The sequence below is a fragment of the Cyprinus carpio genome, chromosome B14 (assembly GCF_018340385.1).
Source record: "Cyprinus carpio isolate SPL01 chromosome B14, ASM1834038v1, whole genome shotgun sequence".
In the NCBI taxonomy this organism is placed as follows: Eukaryota; Metazoa; Chordata; class Actinopteri; order Cypriniformes; family Cyprinidae; genus Cyprinus; species Cyprinus carpio.
This window is the reverse complement of record NC_056610.1, coordinates 7,014,667-7,032,019: the sequence shown is the minus strand read 5'-3', so window position 1 is coordinate 7,032,019 and position 17,353 is coordinate 7,014,667. Positions and strand designations below refer to the sequence as shown.

The window sequence follows — 17,353 nt, the reverse complement described above, 5'->3', positions numbered from 1 at the left end:
TGCAGAACAACTGACTCCAGAAAGAGTGATCTGAAATACGGCAGACCTTGCAGTGAAAGCATCATTAGTCTGGACAGCAGCGGAACACAGACACTTACGCATGCGCAGAGAGAAAAGCCAACCAATCAAGATTTCGATGATCAGGTGAGATTTATATACTGGTATCTGTTAGAGTTTTTTTTTTTTTTCCTCTCCGTGTGTGTGTGTGTACATATATAAAATCTATTTGCGGGACTATTGTTAAGACCACTGTTGCTTGTGTGCTTTTCTGTAAACACGCTTTTTTTTTTTTTTTTTTTTTTTTTTTGGTACCAAGGTAATTCTCAACAAAGTGAAACTACACCCTATTTTGTCGTTTTAGATAGTTATCATACGATATATGAGTAATATATTCGTTGTATAAAACAGTTGTGTACAAAATGCCCTGATTCACTGACCATGGTGCTGAAATACAGTCAGTGTGATGTTCCTCTTTATGACAGTCCGTTTTTCTCTTGAGAACTATAGTTTTCTCATGTTGCTTACATTTTTACACATTTTGTCATTTGTTTTCGTAAATGTTTTTATTTTTCCTATTTAATAAAAAATCCTATTTTTTAATTAGGCATACATGACAATTTAAAGACTAACCAACCGCACATTTCTTAGAAGTTTACTGCAATCCAAATGTATGTTAATTAATATATTTATAGTGTATATATTTAATGTATTGTTATATAATGTATTATTTTATTATTATTATTATTATTATTATTTTACTTTTTGAAATTTTTATATTTTATTTTAATTTGTCGCGATTGGAACGGTAGACTTCTGAAATAATAATAACAAGAGAGGTATACGTGTACTCATTTGCTGTAGTTCATCAGATTGGACTCTTAGTGCCGCTGTTGGTCAATATGTCAGTTTAGAGAGCAGATCTGCTGCAGTTCCACCCCCATCATCACCATATTATTAGAGAGCGACAGAAGCTGAGAGCACAGTCTGAGAAGAAGAAAGAAGGCAAATCCCAGATATAATGTATTTATTATATGTTTTTTAGGATTTACAGATTTTTATTACTACTTTTCACTTTGGATATTTTCTTGATTTCCTCCAGCTTTTTGGATTAATTTGTTTCCTGCCTTAATCTTCTCTTACATGGTCTTCTGCAAAATGTCGGACAGAACAATGGCGCGGCAAGTACTACTGTTTATTTGGTTTCTCTCTCTCAGTTCGGCTCTCGGGCAAGTCAGTTACTCCATTCCTGAGGAAATGCCCAAAGGCTCTTTAGTCGGGAACATAGCGCAGGATTTGGGTTTAGATTTAAAGAGACTGAAATCGGGTAAAGCGCGTATTTATACAGGAGACAGCGCTGAATACATCGAGCTGAATAAAGAAAGAGGAGTCCTCCTTATCAAAGAGAGAATAGACCGAGAGGCGCTGTGCGGACAGACAACGCCTTGCGCGCTACATTTTCAGATTATTTTCGAAAATCCTATGCAGTTGTACCGCGTTACAGTTGAGGTCACAGATATAAATGACAATGCACCGATGTTCAGTAAGAGTGAGATGAGATTTGAAATAAACGAAATGTCTTTAGCAGGAGCCAGATTTATATTGGAGCGTGCTATTGATCATGACGTCGGTGGAAATGGTCTGCAGAGTTATTCTTTAGAACCGACAGATAATTTTGTTTTGAAATTTCAGAATCTCCCCAACGGAAATAAAGCCGTCGAAATGGTTCTCCAAACGCCCTTAGATCGAGAGAAAAAAGATCATCTCTCTTTACTTTTAACAGCATTCGACGGAGGCGAGCCCCAGATGTCCGGTACAATGCAGATACATATTAAAGTTTTAGATGCTAATGATAACGCCCCTGTGTGTTCACAATCCGTATACAAAACTAGCATATCTGAAAATTCTCCAAAAGGCACAGTTTTAACTACAGTTGACGCTTCTGATGCTGACCAAGGTTCAAATGGTAGAATTTCATTTTCTATTTCAAGTACTGCAGACATAGCGGCAGATATTTTTGAAATAGATCCTGATGCTGGTGTTGTAAAGCTTATTGGGGGCATAGATTACGAAATAAGTAAGTATTATCAAATTGATGTGCAGGCACGAGATGAAGGCGGCCATACTGATTCGTGTAAAATAATTGTTGACGTTATTGACACAAACGATAATAATCCCACTATAAATATTATTTCAAAATCAAGCCAGATATCAGAGGATTCCAAAGCTGGCACAGTTTTAGCTATATTAAATATTCAAGACGTAGACTCGAATGAAAGCGGCAAAGTTAATTGTCACTTAAATGAAAATGTTCCATTCATCATTCAGTCTTCGCCCGATGGGTTCTACAATTTAGTCACGGATAGCGATTTAGACCGAGAGCGTGAGTCTGAGTATAATATCAGTGTGACTTGCGCTGATGAGGGGGTGCCCTCTCTCTCCAGCAGCGTCACTCTCTCCTTACAGATATCAGACGTGAATGATAACGCGCCTGTCTTTGACAAGAGCTCATATGAGGCCTCTGTTCAAGAAAACAACACACCGGGTCTTTCCATATTCACAGTCAGAGCCAGAGACGCAGATTTTAACCAGAATGCCCGTGTGTCTTACATGCTGGAGGACTCGTCGGTTAACGGAGTACCCGTCTCCTCGTTAGTGTCAATTAGTGCTGATAGTGGAGTCATACACGCAGTGCGATCTTTCGATTACGAGCAGATCAAAGATTTCCAGTTCCGCGTAAAAGCGCAGGACGGAGGCTCCCCTCCTCTCAGCAGCAACGTGAGTGTGAAAATAAGGATTCAGGACCAGAATGACAACGCGCCTCAGGTTCTGTATCCGGTCCAGTCAGGCGCTTCTGTGGTGGCTGAAATAGTGCCTCGTTCTGCAGATGTGGGTTATCTGGTGACTAAAGTGGTGGCTGTTGATGTGGACTCTGGACAGAACGCCTGGCTCTCATATAAACTGCAGAAAGCCACAGACAGGGCGCTGTTTGAAGTGGGCTTACAGAATGGAGAAATAAGAACTGTGCGCCAAGTGACAGATAAAGATGCTGTGAAACAAAGACTTACTGTTGTAGTGGAGGACAACGGGCAGCCCTCTCGATCAGCTACAGTCAATGTTAACGTGGCGGTGGCGGACAGCTTCCCTGAAGTGCTCTCGGAGTTCACTGACTTTACGCACGACAAGGACTACAACGACAACCTGACTTTCTATCTGGTTTTGGCCTTGGCTGTAGTTTCGTTTCTCTTTATCGTGTCTATCATCGCCATACTGTCAGTCAAATGCTACAGATGGAGACGCGAGCGAATGTTTTACAAATCTGGAGCGAATCTTCCAGTTATTCCGTATTATCCGCCTCTTTACGCAGATGTAGGGGGCACAGGAACTTTACAGCACGTGTACAATTATGAGGTTTGCAGAACAACTGACTCCAGAAAGAGTGATCTGAAATACGGCAGACCTTGCAGTGAGAGTATCATAAGTCTGGACAGCAGCGGAGCACAGACACTCACGCATGCGCAAAGGGAGAGAATGAACTTTGACGATTGTGACGATCAGGTGAGAAATATTTTTAAAGCGAGTATCATATTTTAAAACGATGTTTCTAATAATTAATACATTTTACTTCAGCTGTTGACACCGTCACTGATTATTTGTCTGAAATAAATCGTTTCTGTAATTTTAAGTTGACTATTAAATAATGGTGTATTTTGATATTATATTATAGTCTGGTCAGTTTTTATAGTTGTGTATTTTCTGCATTTCTATTATAGTCAAATTATTAGTATGTTTTTTATTTGTATCTCTTTTTGTACAGTCAAGGAAAACATACTTTTTTTTCATGCGTTAAGTAGAAGTTTCTTTTTTATTTATTTTGTATATTGTGGTTATTTATTTATTTATTTATTTGTTTGTTTATTTTCATTTTAAGTCCGAGGTAATATGACACACTGTCACTGATATATAAGCTAACGATTTACCATGCTGGGGCATTTTAAATTTTTATTCGACCTTTAATTTATTTATTTATTTATTTATTTATTTATTTATTTATTTATTTATTTATTTATTTTATGCACGACTGTTATACTTGTTTTTGTCATGAAGTGAGAAACTTCAACTTCCCTGACCGTGGTCCTGAAATGCAGCGAGGCGGTAATTTTCATCATGGATTCTGATACATCTTTTTACAACAGTCTTTTTTTTTTTCTTTTTCTTATTCTTTTTCTTGTTTTTTTAACTGCAGTTTGTCTGTCTATCCTCTTGTTCACAGTTTAATGATTCAAGCTTTCATTCGTTTTCAGATCCTTGTTATCTGAATAATTGTATTTTAAATATTTCTCCCTGTATCTCTGATCAATGGACACGCGGATGGAGCCTGATCAAAACACTGAGGGAACGATCAATTTATTTACTTTTTTTTTTTTTACCTTCATTGAAATCTTATTTACACTAACTCATTAAATCATTTTATCTCTTAGATGTTTTTATCATAATAGACATTTGCTAGTTCTATATTTCAGTACTTTGTTCGGTAAATTGCTTGTTTTAGACATTTCTGACAAAGAATAATTGTTATTCATTTGACATTTTCTGTAGTTCATCAGACTGGACTCGTAGTGCCGCTGTTGGTCAATATGTCAGTTTAGAGAGCAGATCTCCTGCAGTTCCACCCCCATCATCACCATATTATTAGAGAGAGACAGAAGCTGAGAGCACAGTCTGAGAAGGAGAGAGAAGACAAATCACGGAGATACTGTATTTAGTATCCTTTTCTTCGACTTACATACTTTTTGTTAGTTCTCGTCACTTTGGATATACATGATTTCCTCCAGCTTTTTGGATTGTTTTATTTGCTTTCTCTCTTAATCATCTCTTCTATGCTCTTCTGTAAAATGTCGGACAGAACAATGGCGCGGCAAGTACTGCTGTTTATTTGGTTTCTCTCTCTCAGTTCGGCTCTCGGGCAGGTCAGTTACTCCATTCCTGAGGAAATGGCGAAAGGCTCTTTAGTCGGGAACATAGCGCAGGACTTGGGTTTAGATTTAAAGAGACTGAAATCGGGTAAAGCGCGTATTTATACAGGAGACAGCGCTGAATACATCGAGCTGAATAAAGAAAGAGGAGTCCTCCTTATCAAAGAGAGAATAGACCGAGAGACGCTATGCGGACAGACAACGCCTTGCGCGCTACATTTTCAGATTATTCTTGAAAACCCAATGGAATTTTACTCCGTTACAGTCGAAGTTACAGATATAAATGACCATTCGCCATCTTTTAAACGAGCTGAGATGAAATTCAGAATTAGTGAGTCAGCTGCGACTGGGGCAGTTTTTGTTTTAGAGAGAGCGATGGATTTAGACGTCGGAATAAACGGCCTTCAGACTTATATATTAAAGCCTACTGATAATTTCTCTTTAAAATTACAGAGTCAGGCAGACGGTAGTAAGCTAGTAGAAATGGTTCTTCAAAAACCTCTCGATCGTGAAAAGCAAGAACATTTGTCTTTGGTTCTGACAGCGATAGATGGAGGTGATCCACAATTGTCTGGTACTGCGCAGATACATATTACTGTTTTAGATGCTAACGATAATGCGCCTGTTTTTACTCATAAAACATATAAAGCGAGTATCACCGAGAATGCTTTCAAAGGCACGGTTGTGACGATTGTGAGCGCTTCTGATTTGGATGAGGGATCTAACGGCAAAATAACATATGCTATTACAAATACCCTCGACAATGTTCCAGAGTTTGAAATAAACCAAACAAACGGTGAGGTGAGAGTAACGGGGAATATAGATTACGAGAAAGCTCGCCACTATCAAATTCATGTGCAGGCCAGCGATGACGGGGGACTGACTGATTCTTGTAAAATCGATGTGGATGTGATTGATATAAATGACAATAAACCACAAATAAACATCATGTCTAAATTAACCACAATATCAGAAAACTCTAATCCTGGAACTGTTGTAACAATGATAAACGCGCAAGACCCAGATGCAGGAGAAAACGGTAAAATTTTTTGTTCAGTTAATGAAAACATGCCCTTTACTCTGAAGTCGACAAATGCCAATTTCTTCAGTTTAGTCACAGAAGGTGATTTAGACCGAGAGCGCGAGTCTGAGTATAATATCAGTGTGACGTGCGCTGATGAGGGCGTGCCCTCTCTCTCCAGCAGTGTCACTCTCTCCTTACAGATATCAGACGTGAATGATAACGCGCCTGTCTTTGACAAGAGCTCATATGAGGCCTCTGTTCAAGAAAACAACACACCGGGTATTTCCATATTCACAGTCAGAGCCAGAGACGCAGATTTTAACCAGAATGCCCGTGTGTCTTACATGCTGGAGGACTCGTCGGTTAACGGAGTGCCCGTCTCCTCGTTAGTGTCGGTTAGTGCTGATAGTGGAGTCATACACGCAGTGCGATCTTTCGATTACGAAGATCAAAGATTTCCAGTTCCGCGTAAAAGCGCAGGACGGAGGCTCCCCTCCTCTCAGCAGCAACGTGAGTGTGAAAATAATGATTCAGGACCAGAATGACAACGCGCCTCAGGTTCTGTATCCGGTCCAGTCAGGCGCTTCTGTGGTGGCTGAAATAGTGCCTCGTTCTGCAGATGTGGGTTATCTGGTGACTAAAGTGGTGGCTGTTGATGTGGACTCTGGACAGAACGCCTGGCTCTCATATAAACTGCAGAAAGCCACAGACAGGGCGCTGTTTGAAGTGGGCTTACAGAATGAAGAAATAAGAACTGTGCGCCAAGTGACAGATAAAGATGCTGTGAAACAAAGACTCACTGTTGTAGTGGAGGACAACGGGCAGCCCTCTCGATCAGCTGCAGTCAATGTTAACGTGGCGGTGGCGGACAGCTTCCCTGAAGTGCTCTCGGAGTTCACTGACTTTACGCACGACAAGGACTACAACGACAACCTGACTTTCTATCTGGTCTTGGCCTTGGCTGTAGTTTCGTTTCTCTTTATCGTGTCTATCATCGCCATACTGTCAGTCAAATGCTACAGATGGAGACGCGAGCGGATGTTTTACAAATCTGGAGCGAATCTTCCAGTTATTCCGTATTATCCGCCTCTTTACGCAGACGTAGGGGGCACAGGAACTTTACAGCACGTGTACAATTATGAGGTTTGCAGAACCAATGACTCCAGAAAGAGTGATCTAAAATACGGCCGACCTTGCAGTGAAAGCATCATTAGTCTGGACAGCAGCGGAACACAGACACTCACGCACGAGCAAAGAGGAAAACTGATCAATGAAAAATTTGATCAGGTGAGATTTTTTATTTATTTATTTACACGTTGTGTAGCAGCGTACAACACTTTGGACTGCAAAAGCATTTAAACCGATATATATATATATATATATATATATATATATATATATATATATATATATATATATATATATATATATATATATATATATATATATATATATGTATGTCATATTTCCAATTTTGCATACAATAACGATCTTGTTGATACTCACGTAATTAGACTGTAATTTTTATGATGTCATCGTAGCTGTAGGTTGAAGTACTTCCCTGCTATTTATTTTCTCGTGTTAATTATCTCGTTTTATGTGAGGTGTATTTGCAATAGTCACATGATTCAGATATTTTATTGTTTTTTTAAATAATCTGAAGATTCTCGTGTTGCTACATTAAGACCATTCCCGGTCGTTGGAAGGATGATTATTTCAGGAGTTCCTGCTGTAATGTTAAGAGGTTTTATCTGTCCTATCCATATTTTACAGTTTTAAATCACAATGCGTTTTTAAGACTGCTTTGAGGATCTTTCGTATGTGCTTGTGAAGACCAAATTCAAATTCATTGTAACTGTCCGTGGTGCTGAAAGGTTTAGTCTTGGGTTTTTCTGCTTGCTTTTTAACCCTACTTCCGTTTGTTGAAGCGATCTGTATATTCTAGAACTTCTACGTCTTTCCAGTATCTTAATACCTTTAAAAAATGTAAAAGTCTCATATTGGTTCATATTCATGTATTTCACGTTGCTCTCTATAATTACGTTAAGGGCACACATAAGCTTGTGCTAATTCAATATCTAGTCCTTTTCATTTTGTTTAGTTTATTATTATTATTTACTTTTAAAATTTGTTTAAAGGAAATCGTGCAATCATAACTAATTGTATTTTGAGTGACAGTCGCAGCGGCAGTATTTTAATTATTATTGCAGTGTGGAATTATTCTAAAACGTCTCGTAGTGTAGAAAAAAAAACTGCATCTATTTGGTTATTTCTGTAGTTCATCAGACTGGACTCATAGTGCCGCTGTTGGTCAATATGTCAGTTTAGAGAGCAGATCTGCTGCAGTTCCACCCTCATCATCACCATATTATTAGAGAGAGACAGAAGCTGAGATCACAGTCTGAGAAGAAGAAAAAAGGCAAATCACGGAGATACTGAGTTTATAATACATTTCTGGAATACAGACACTTGTGTCAGTTCTTGTCGCTTTGGATATATGCATAATTTCCTCCAGCTTCTTGAATTGATTTATTTATTTGCTTTCTGTCTTAATCTTCTCTTCTATGGTCTTCTGCAAAATGTCGGACAGAACAATGGCGCGGCAAGTACTGCTGTTTATTTGGTTTCTCTCTCTCAGTTCGGCTCTCGGGCAGGTCAGTTACTCCATTCCTGAGGAAATGGCCAAAGGCTCTTTAGTCGGGAACATAGCGCAGGATTTAGGTTTAGATTTAAAGAGAATGAAGTCAGGTAAAGCGCGTATTTATACAGGAGACAGCGCGGAATACATCGAGCTGAATAAAGAAAGGGGAGTCCTCCTTATCAAAGAGAGAATAGACCGAGAGGCGCTATGCGGACAGACAACGCCTTGCGCGCTACATTTACAGATTATTCTTGAAAACCCGATGGAATTTTACAGTGTTAATGTTGAGGTGCTTGATATAAATGACAACGCACCATTTTTTGAAAAAAATGAAATTATATTCAGAATTAGTGAATCTGCATCAATTGGTACCAAATTTACAATAGAACCTGCTAGAGATCTTGACGTTGGAATTAATGGTCTGCAGACATACACATTAAAACCAACAGATAATTTTGCCTTGAAATTCAAGAGCCAGCCAGTGGGAGGACAAAATGTCGAAATGATTTTACAAAAGCCTCTAGATCGTGAGAAGCAGGAGCACATGTCTTTAACATTAACAGCTATTGACGGGGGAGATCCTCAAATGTCTGGTAATATTCAGATACATTATTGTTTTAGATGTGAACGATAACACTCCAGTTTTCACACAGTCAGTTTATAAAACAGCTGTAACAGAAAATTCACCAAAAGGAACAATTGTGACGACAGTTAGTGCGTCGGATCCAGATCAAGGAGTAAACTGTGAAATAATCTATTCAATAACAAACACGCTAGACAAAGTTCGAGACATATTCGAAATTAACGAGACTGATGGCAAAGTAAGATTGATCGGTCTAGTTGATTATGAACAAGCTCGGCACTTTGAGATTCGCGTTCAAGCGAGTGATCACGGAGGCTTTACTGATTCGTGTAAGATCATAGTTGATGTAATTGATATCAATGATAATGAACCCTTGATCAATATTATGTCCAAAACAAACGTGATAGCTGAAAATTCTGCATCTGAGACGGTGGTAACTATGATAAATGTTCAGGATCATGATTCAGGAGAAAATGGGAAAGTTCATTGTTCAGTTATTGAGAACATCCCTTTTACTTTGAAGTCGTCAAATGTCCATTTCTACAGTTTAATCACGAATGGTGATTTAGACCGAGAGCTCGAGTCTGAGTATAATATCAGTGTGACGTGCGCTGATGAGGGGGTGCCCTCTCTCTCCAGCAGCGTCACTCTCTCCTTACAGATATCAGATGTGAATGATAACGCGCCTGTCTTTGACAAGAGCTCATATGAGGCCTCCGTTCAAGAAAAAAACACACCGGGTATTTCCATATTCACAGTCAGAGCCAGAGACGCAGATTTTAACCAGAATGCCCGTGTGTCTTACATGCTGGAGGACTCGTCGGTTAACGGAGTGCCCGTCTCCTCGTTAGTGTCGGTTAGTGCTGATAGTGGAGTCATACACGCAGTGCGATCTTTCGATTACGAGCAGATCAAAGATTTCCAGTTCCGCGTAAAAGCGCAGGACGGGGGCTCCCCTCCTCTCAGCAGCAACGTGAGTGTGAAAATAACGATTCAGGACCAGAATGACAACGCGCCTCAGGTTCTGTATCCGGTCCAGTCAGGCGCTTCTGTGGTAGCTGAAATAGTGCCTCGTTCTGCAGATGTGGGTTATTTGGTGACTAAAGTGGTGGCTGTTGATGTGGACTCTGGACAGAATGCCTGGCTCTCATATAAACTGCAGAAAGCCACAGACAGGGCGCTGTTTGAAGTGGGCTTACAGAATGGAGAAATAAGAACTGTGCGCCAAGTGACAGATAAAGATGCTGTGAAACAAAGACTCACTGTTGTAGTGGAGGACAACGGGCAGCCCTCTCGATCAGCTACAGTCAATGTTAACGTGGCGGTGGCGGACAGCTTCCCTGAAGTGCTCTCGGAGTTCACTGACTTTACGCACGACAAGGACTACAACGACAACCTGACTTTCTATCTGGTCTTGGCCTTGGCTGTAATTTCGTTTCTCTTTATCGTGTCTATCATCGCCATACTGTCAGTCAAATGCTACAGATGGAGACGCGAGCGGATGTTTTACAAATCTGGAGCGACTCTTCCAGTTATTCCGTATTATCCGCCTCTTTACGCAGACGTAGGGGCCACAGGAACTTTACAACACGTGTACAATTATGAGGTTTGCAGAACCACTGACTCCAGAAAGAGTGATCTGAAATGCGGCAGACCTTGCAGTGAGAGCATCATTAGTCTGGACAGCAGTGGAATACAAACACTCACGCATGCGCGAAGGGAGACACTGAACTTTGATGATTGTGATAAGGTGAGAAATAGTTTTACAGCTAATTTATTTTGATATATATTAGATATATAACGTTGTTTCTCATAATTATTGATTATTGCTTTAGCTTTTGATAGTATCGCTGATTAGTTTCTGAAAATAATTCGTTTCTGTGATTAAGTACTTGACAATTAAATATATTTTATATATAAATATATTTATATATAAATATATTAAATTTATTTTAGTGGTTGACAATGCATTTTGATCTTTTATAGTTCAATTTTAGTTTCAATTCGTTCTCTTCGTTATGATAAATTATTTGTGGATGGGAGAGTTTTTACTTATGACACCGTCTGTTAGTTCGGTCAGTTCGGTCAGTTTTTTTTTTTTTTTTTTTTTTTTTTTTTTTTTTTTCCTCAGTTGTATATTTTCTGCATTTCTATAACTCAAATTATTGTTCTCTTGTTTTATTCGTAACTCATTTTGTATATTTGTTTTTTATTTAGCAAGAAAAAAAAGAAAAACTTTGTGTGTTAGGTAGAAGTTATATATGTATGTGTATGTATTAGTGCTTTTTATTATGTGTTTATTTGGTTTAATTTTAAGTCCGAGGTAATATGCCACACTGTCACTGATATATAGGCTAGCGATTTAACGTGCGGTTGCATTTTAAATTCTTATTTGACCTTAACTTTTTGTCTGCACGACTGTTATACTTCCTTTTGTCATGAAGTGAGAAACTTCAGCTTCCCTGACCATGGTCCTGAAATGCAACGAGGCTGACATTTTCCTCATGGATTCAGATGCGTCTTTTTACAGCAGTATGTTGTTGTTGGATATTTTTATTTATTATTATTTATTTTTTAACTGCAGTTTCTCTTTCCTCCTGTTAACAGTTAAGCGATACAACATCACTAGTTTTCAGATATGTTCAGTTGTATTTTAGATATCTCTTCCTCTCTCTCTCTGATTAATGAACACGCGGATAGGGCCATGATAAAAACACTGAGGGAGCGAGATTTTGTTTGTTTGTTTGTTTTTTAGATTTTTTCCCTTAAATTTTATTTACACAAACTCATATCATTGTATCTCTTAGATGTTTGTATAATAATAGACATTTGCTAGTTTTATACTTAAGTACTTTGTTTAGGTAATTGCTTTTCTTAGACGTGTCTGACACAGAGATAAAGGTTTATTCAGTTTTAGTTTGTGTAGTTCATCAGACTGGACTCTTAGTGCCGCTGTTGGTCAATATGTCAGTTTAGAGAGCAGATCTGTTGCAGTTCCACCCTCATCATCACCATATTATTAGAGAGAGACAGAAGCTGAGAGCACAGTCTGAGAAGGAGAGAGGAGACAAATCACGGAGATACTGTATTTAGTATCTTTTTTCTTTGACTTGCATTTGCATACTTTTTGTTCATTCTCGTTATTTTGGATATACATGATTTCCTCCAGCTTCTTGGACTAATTTGTTTTGTGCGTGAATCTTTATTCCGTGATCTTCTGCAAAATGTCGGACAGAACAATGGCGCGGCAAGTACTGCTGTTTATTTGGTTTCTCTCTCTCAGTTCGTCTCTCGGGCAGGTCAGTTACTCCATTCCTGAGGAAATGGCCAAAGGCTCTTTAGTCGGGAACATAGCGCAGGACTTGGGTTTAGATTTAAAGAGACTGCAATCGGGTAAAGCGCGTATTTATACAGGAGACAGCGCTGAATACATCGAGTTGAATAAAGAAAGGGGAGTCCTCCTTATCAAAGAGAGAATAGACCGAGAGACGCTATGCGGACAAACAACGCCTTGCGCTCTACATTTTCAGATAATTTTAGAAAATCCAATTGAATTTTACCACGTTGCAGTTGAGGTAACTGATATAAATGACAATGCCCCTTATTTTAAAAAAACGGAAACCTATTTTGAAATAAGCGAATCTGCTGTAAACGGGGCGAAATTTGACATTGAGCAAGCCCTGGATCCTGATGTCGGGTCGAATGACATCCAAAGCTACACACTTTCATCGAACGAACATTTTACTTTAAAACTGCAAAGTCAGACAGATGGTAGGAAAATAGTTGAAATGGTCCTAAAACATCCTCTAGATCGAGAGAAACAGGAAAATATTGCTTTAGTTTTGACAGCCTTCGATGGAGGAGATCCGCAGCTCTCTGGCACATCACAAATTCATATTAAAATACTTGATGCTAATGACAATGCACCAGTTTTCACTCATTCTGTATACAAAGCCACTGTCGTCGAGAATTCGCCGAAAGGGACCGTTGTCATTAGAGTTGAAGCCTCTGATGCGGATCAGAGCTCGAATGCTGAAATTGTTTATTCAGTCACTAATGTTCACGACGATGTTCTTGAAATGTTTGAAATAAATAGGCAAAATGGTGAGCTAAAAATAATTGGTAATATCGATTACGAAAAATGCAAGCATTATCAGATTAATGTTAGAGCAAGTGATTGTGGTGGTCTAAAAGATTCAAGTAAAATTGTAATCGACGTTTTAGATGTCAATGATAATAAACCAGTCATCAATATAATGTCAAAGTCAGCTATGTTATCAGAAGATTCTAAAACTGATACTGTTGTTACAGTGATAAATACACAAGACTTAGATTCCAATGAAAACGGCAAAGTGCAATGCTTTATTAATGAGGATTATCCGTTCGCCTTAAAGACGACCACGACGAATTTTTTCAGTTTAGTTACAGATGGTGATTTAGACCGTGAGAGAGAGTCTGGGTATAACATCAGTGTGACGTGCGCTGATGAGGGCGTGCCCTCTCTCTCCAGCAGCGTCACTCTCTCCTTACAGATATCAGATGTAAATGATAACGCGCCTGTCTTTGACAAGAGCTCATATGAGGCCTCTGTTCAAGAAAACAACACACCGGGTTTTTCCATATTCACAGTCAGAGCCAGAGACGCAGATTTCAACCAGAATGCCCGTGTGTCTTACATACTGGAGGATTCGTCGGTTAACGGAGTGCCCGTCTCCTCGTTAGTGTCAATTAGTGCTGATAGTGGAGTCATACACGCAGTGCGATCTTTCGATTACGAGCAGATCAAAGATTTCCAGTTCCGCGTAAAAGTGCAGGACGGAGGCTCCCCTCCTCTCAGCAGCAACGTGAGTGTGAAAATAATGATTCAGGACCAGAATGACAACGCGCCTCAGGTTCTGTATCCGGTCCAGTCAGGCCCTTCTGTGGTGGCTGAAATAGTGCCTCGTTCTGCAGATGTGGGTTACCTGGTGACTAAAGTGGTGGCTGTTGATGTGGATTCTGGACAGAATGCCTGGCTCTCATATAAACTGCAGAAATCCACAGACAGGGCACTGTTTGAAGTGGGCTTACAGAATGGAGAAATAAGAACTGTGCGCCAAGTTACAGATAAAGATGCTGTGAAACAAAGACTCACTGTTGTAGTAGAGGACAACGGGCAGCCCTCTCGATCAGCTACAGTCAATGTTAACGTGGCGGTGGCGGACAGCTTCCCTGAAGTGCTCTCGGAGTTCACTGACTTTACGCACGACAAGGACTACAACGACAACCTGACTTTCTATCTGGTCTTGGCCTTGGCTGTAGTTTCGTTTCTCTTTATCGTGTCTATCATCGCCATAATGTCAGTTAAAATGCTACAGATGGAGACGCGAGCGAATGTTTTACAAATCTGGAGCGAATCTTCCAGTTATTCCGTATTATCCGCCTCTTTACGCAGACGTAGGGGGCACAGGGACTTTACAGCACGTGTACAATTATGAGGTTTGCAGAACCACTGAATCCAGAAAGAGTGATCTGAAATACGGCAGACCTTGCAGTGAAAGCATCATTAGTCTGGACAGCAGCGGAACACAAACACTCACGCATGCGCAAAGGGAGACACTGAACTATGATGATTGTGATAAGGTAAGAAATATGTTTACAGCTAATTTATTTTGATATATATATTAGATATGTAACGTTGTATGTCATAATAAATCATTTTTGCTTTAGCTGTTGATAGTATCGCTGATTAGTTTTCTGAAAATAATTAGTTTCTGTGATTAAATAGTTGACAATAAAATACATAAAACTCATACATACAAACATAAAACTCATACATACAATATATTATATATATATATATATATATATATATATATATATATATATATAATAGCTGAACATTCATTATTGCATGATCTTTTATAGTTCAGCTTCAGTTTCAATTCTTTTTGATAAATTATTTGTGGATGGTAGTTTTTACTTATGACACCGAGTCTCAGTCTGTTATAGGTCGGTCAGGGGTTTTTTTTTTTTTTTTTTGTTTGTTTGTTTGTTTGTTTTTCCTCAGCTATATATTTTCTGCCTTTCTATTACTCAAATTATTATTCTCTCTTTTTATTCGTATCTCCTTTTTGTACATGTCTTTTTGTTTAACAAGAAAAAAAAAGAAATTATAAGTTTGTGCGTTAAGTAGAAGTGTTTTTATATATTAGGTTTTTTATTATTATTATTATTATTTGTTTACTTGGTTTAATTTTAAGTCCGAGGTAATATGGAACACTGTCACTGATATATAGGCTAGCGAAGTAACGTGCGGTTACATTTTAAATTCTTATTTGACCTTAACTTTTTTTCTTTTTTTCTGCACGACTGTTATACTTCCTTTTGTCAAGAAGTGAGAAACTTCAGCTTCCCTGACCATGGTCCTGAAATACAACGAGGCTGAGATTTTCCACATCTTTTTACAGCAGTTTTTTTTTTTTTTTTTTTAACTTCAGTTTGTCTGTTTATCCTCCTGTTAACAGTTAAGCGATGCAACGTGTCACTAGTTTTCAGATGTGTTCAGTTGTGTTTTAGATATTTCTCCCTCTCTCTCGGATTAATGGACACGCAGATAGGGCCTGATCAAAACACTGAGGTAACGAGAATTTTTTTTTTTCCCCTTAAATCTTATTTACACAAACTCATACAATCATTGTATCTCATAGATGTTTGTAAGATGATAGACATTTGCTAGTTTTATACTTAAGTACTTTGTTTAGAAAATTGCTTTTCTTAGACGTGTCTGACACAGAGATAAAAGTTTATTCATTTTAAGTTTTCTGTAGTTCATCAGACTGGACTCATAGTGCCGCTGTTGGTTAATATGTCAGTTTAGAGAGCAGATCTGCAGCAGTTCCACCCCCATCATCACCATATTATTAGAGAGAGACAGAAGCTGAGAGCACAGTCTGAGAAGGAGAGAGAAGAAAAATCACGGAGATTCTGTATTTAGTATCTTTTTCTTTGACTTACTTTTTGTTAGTTCTCGTCACTTTGGATATACATGATTTCCTCCCGCTTCTCGGAATATTTTTTGTGTGTGTGTGCGTGAATCTTTATTCCGTGGTCTTCTGCAAAATGTCGGACAGAACAATGGCGCGGCAAGTACTGCTGTTTATTTGGTTTCTCTCTCTCAGTTCGGCTCTCGGGCAGGTCAGTTACTCCATTCCTGAAGAAATGGCCAAAGGCTCTTAAAAACAGAATATAGCGCAGGATTTAGGTTTAGATTTAAAGAGACTGAAATCGGGTAAAGCGCGTATTTATACAGGAGACAGCGCTGAATACATCGAGCTGAATAAAGAAACAGGAGTCCTCCTTATCAAAGAGAGAATAGACCGAGAGACGCTATGCGGACAGACAACGCCTTGCGCGCTACATTTTCAGATAACCTTGGAAAGCCCTATGGAGTTTTATAGCATAACAGTTGAGATTTTAGATGTAAATGACAATGCTCCTGTTTTTGCAGCTAAAGAGATCAAATTTAATATAAGTGAATCATCTCCGACAGGAGCTAAATTTGTTTTAGAGACAGCAGTGGATGATGACGTTGGCTTCAACAGCGTACAGAGTTATTCTTTACATCCCGCTGATCATTTTATTTTAAAAACTCAAGATATGCCGGATGGTAGCAAAAATGTTGAAATGATTATACAAAAACCTTTAGATCGAGAAAAACAAGAGCACATTTCACTTTTACTTACTGTTGTGGACGGGGGAGACCCACAGATGTCTGGAACAATTCCGATTATAATCACAATTGAAGACGCAAATGATAACGCGCCAGTTTGCTTACTGTCTGTTTATAAGACCAACGTTGCGGAAAACTCTCCAAAGGGTACAATGTTAGCTACAGTTCAAGCATCAGATGCTGACCAAGGACAGAATGGTAAAATAGAATATCATATTTCGAAATCTTCTGGTGGCACCACTAACCTCTTTGAAATAGATAGAAATGAGGGAGTTTTAAGGTTATCTGGCGATTTAGACTATGAAAGAGCAAAACATTATCAAATTGACGTTCAAGCAAGAGACCCTGGACGTCACTCTGACACATGCAAAGTGATTGTTGATGTAGTTGATGTGAATGACAACAAACCAGTAATTAATAT

At 38.8% G+C, this 17,353-nt stretch overlaps 2 protein-coding genes and 3 pseudogenes across 13 annotated transcripts in view; all 5 read left to right on the top strand.

Annotated features, from left to right (window-relative positions):
- LOC109079679 (protocadherin gamma-A11-like) overlaps positions 1-17,353 on the top strand; it is a 159,243-nt gene that overhangs the window by 89,793 nt on the left and 52,097 nt on the right. The gene's annotated exons all lie outside the window — the stretch shown is intronic.
- On the top strand, positions 182-3,555 carry LOC122139591 (annotated as a pseudogene).
- Positions 3,605-7,284, top strand: LOC109048865 (annotated as a pseudogene).
- LOC109108544 lies at positions 7,513-10,971 on the top strand (annotated as a pseudogene).
- Positions 11,764-14,843, top strand: LOC122139592 (protocadherin beta-1-like). Its single transcript, XM_042737899.1, has one exon. The coding sequence runs from the start codon at positions 12,446-12,448 to the stop codon at positions 14,696-14,698; it is 2,253 nt and encodes a 750-aa protein (XP_042593833.1). The 5' UTR covers positions 11,764-12,445; the 3' UTR covers positions 14,699-14,843.

Bases quoted from the DNA above. Each gene is read 5' to 3' on its own strand.
- LOC122139592 (XM_042737899.1), top strand. From the start codon at position 12,446: ATGTCGGACAGAACAATGGCGCGGCAAGTACTGCTGTTTATTTGGTTT.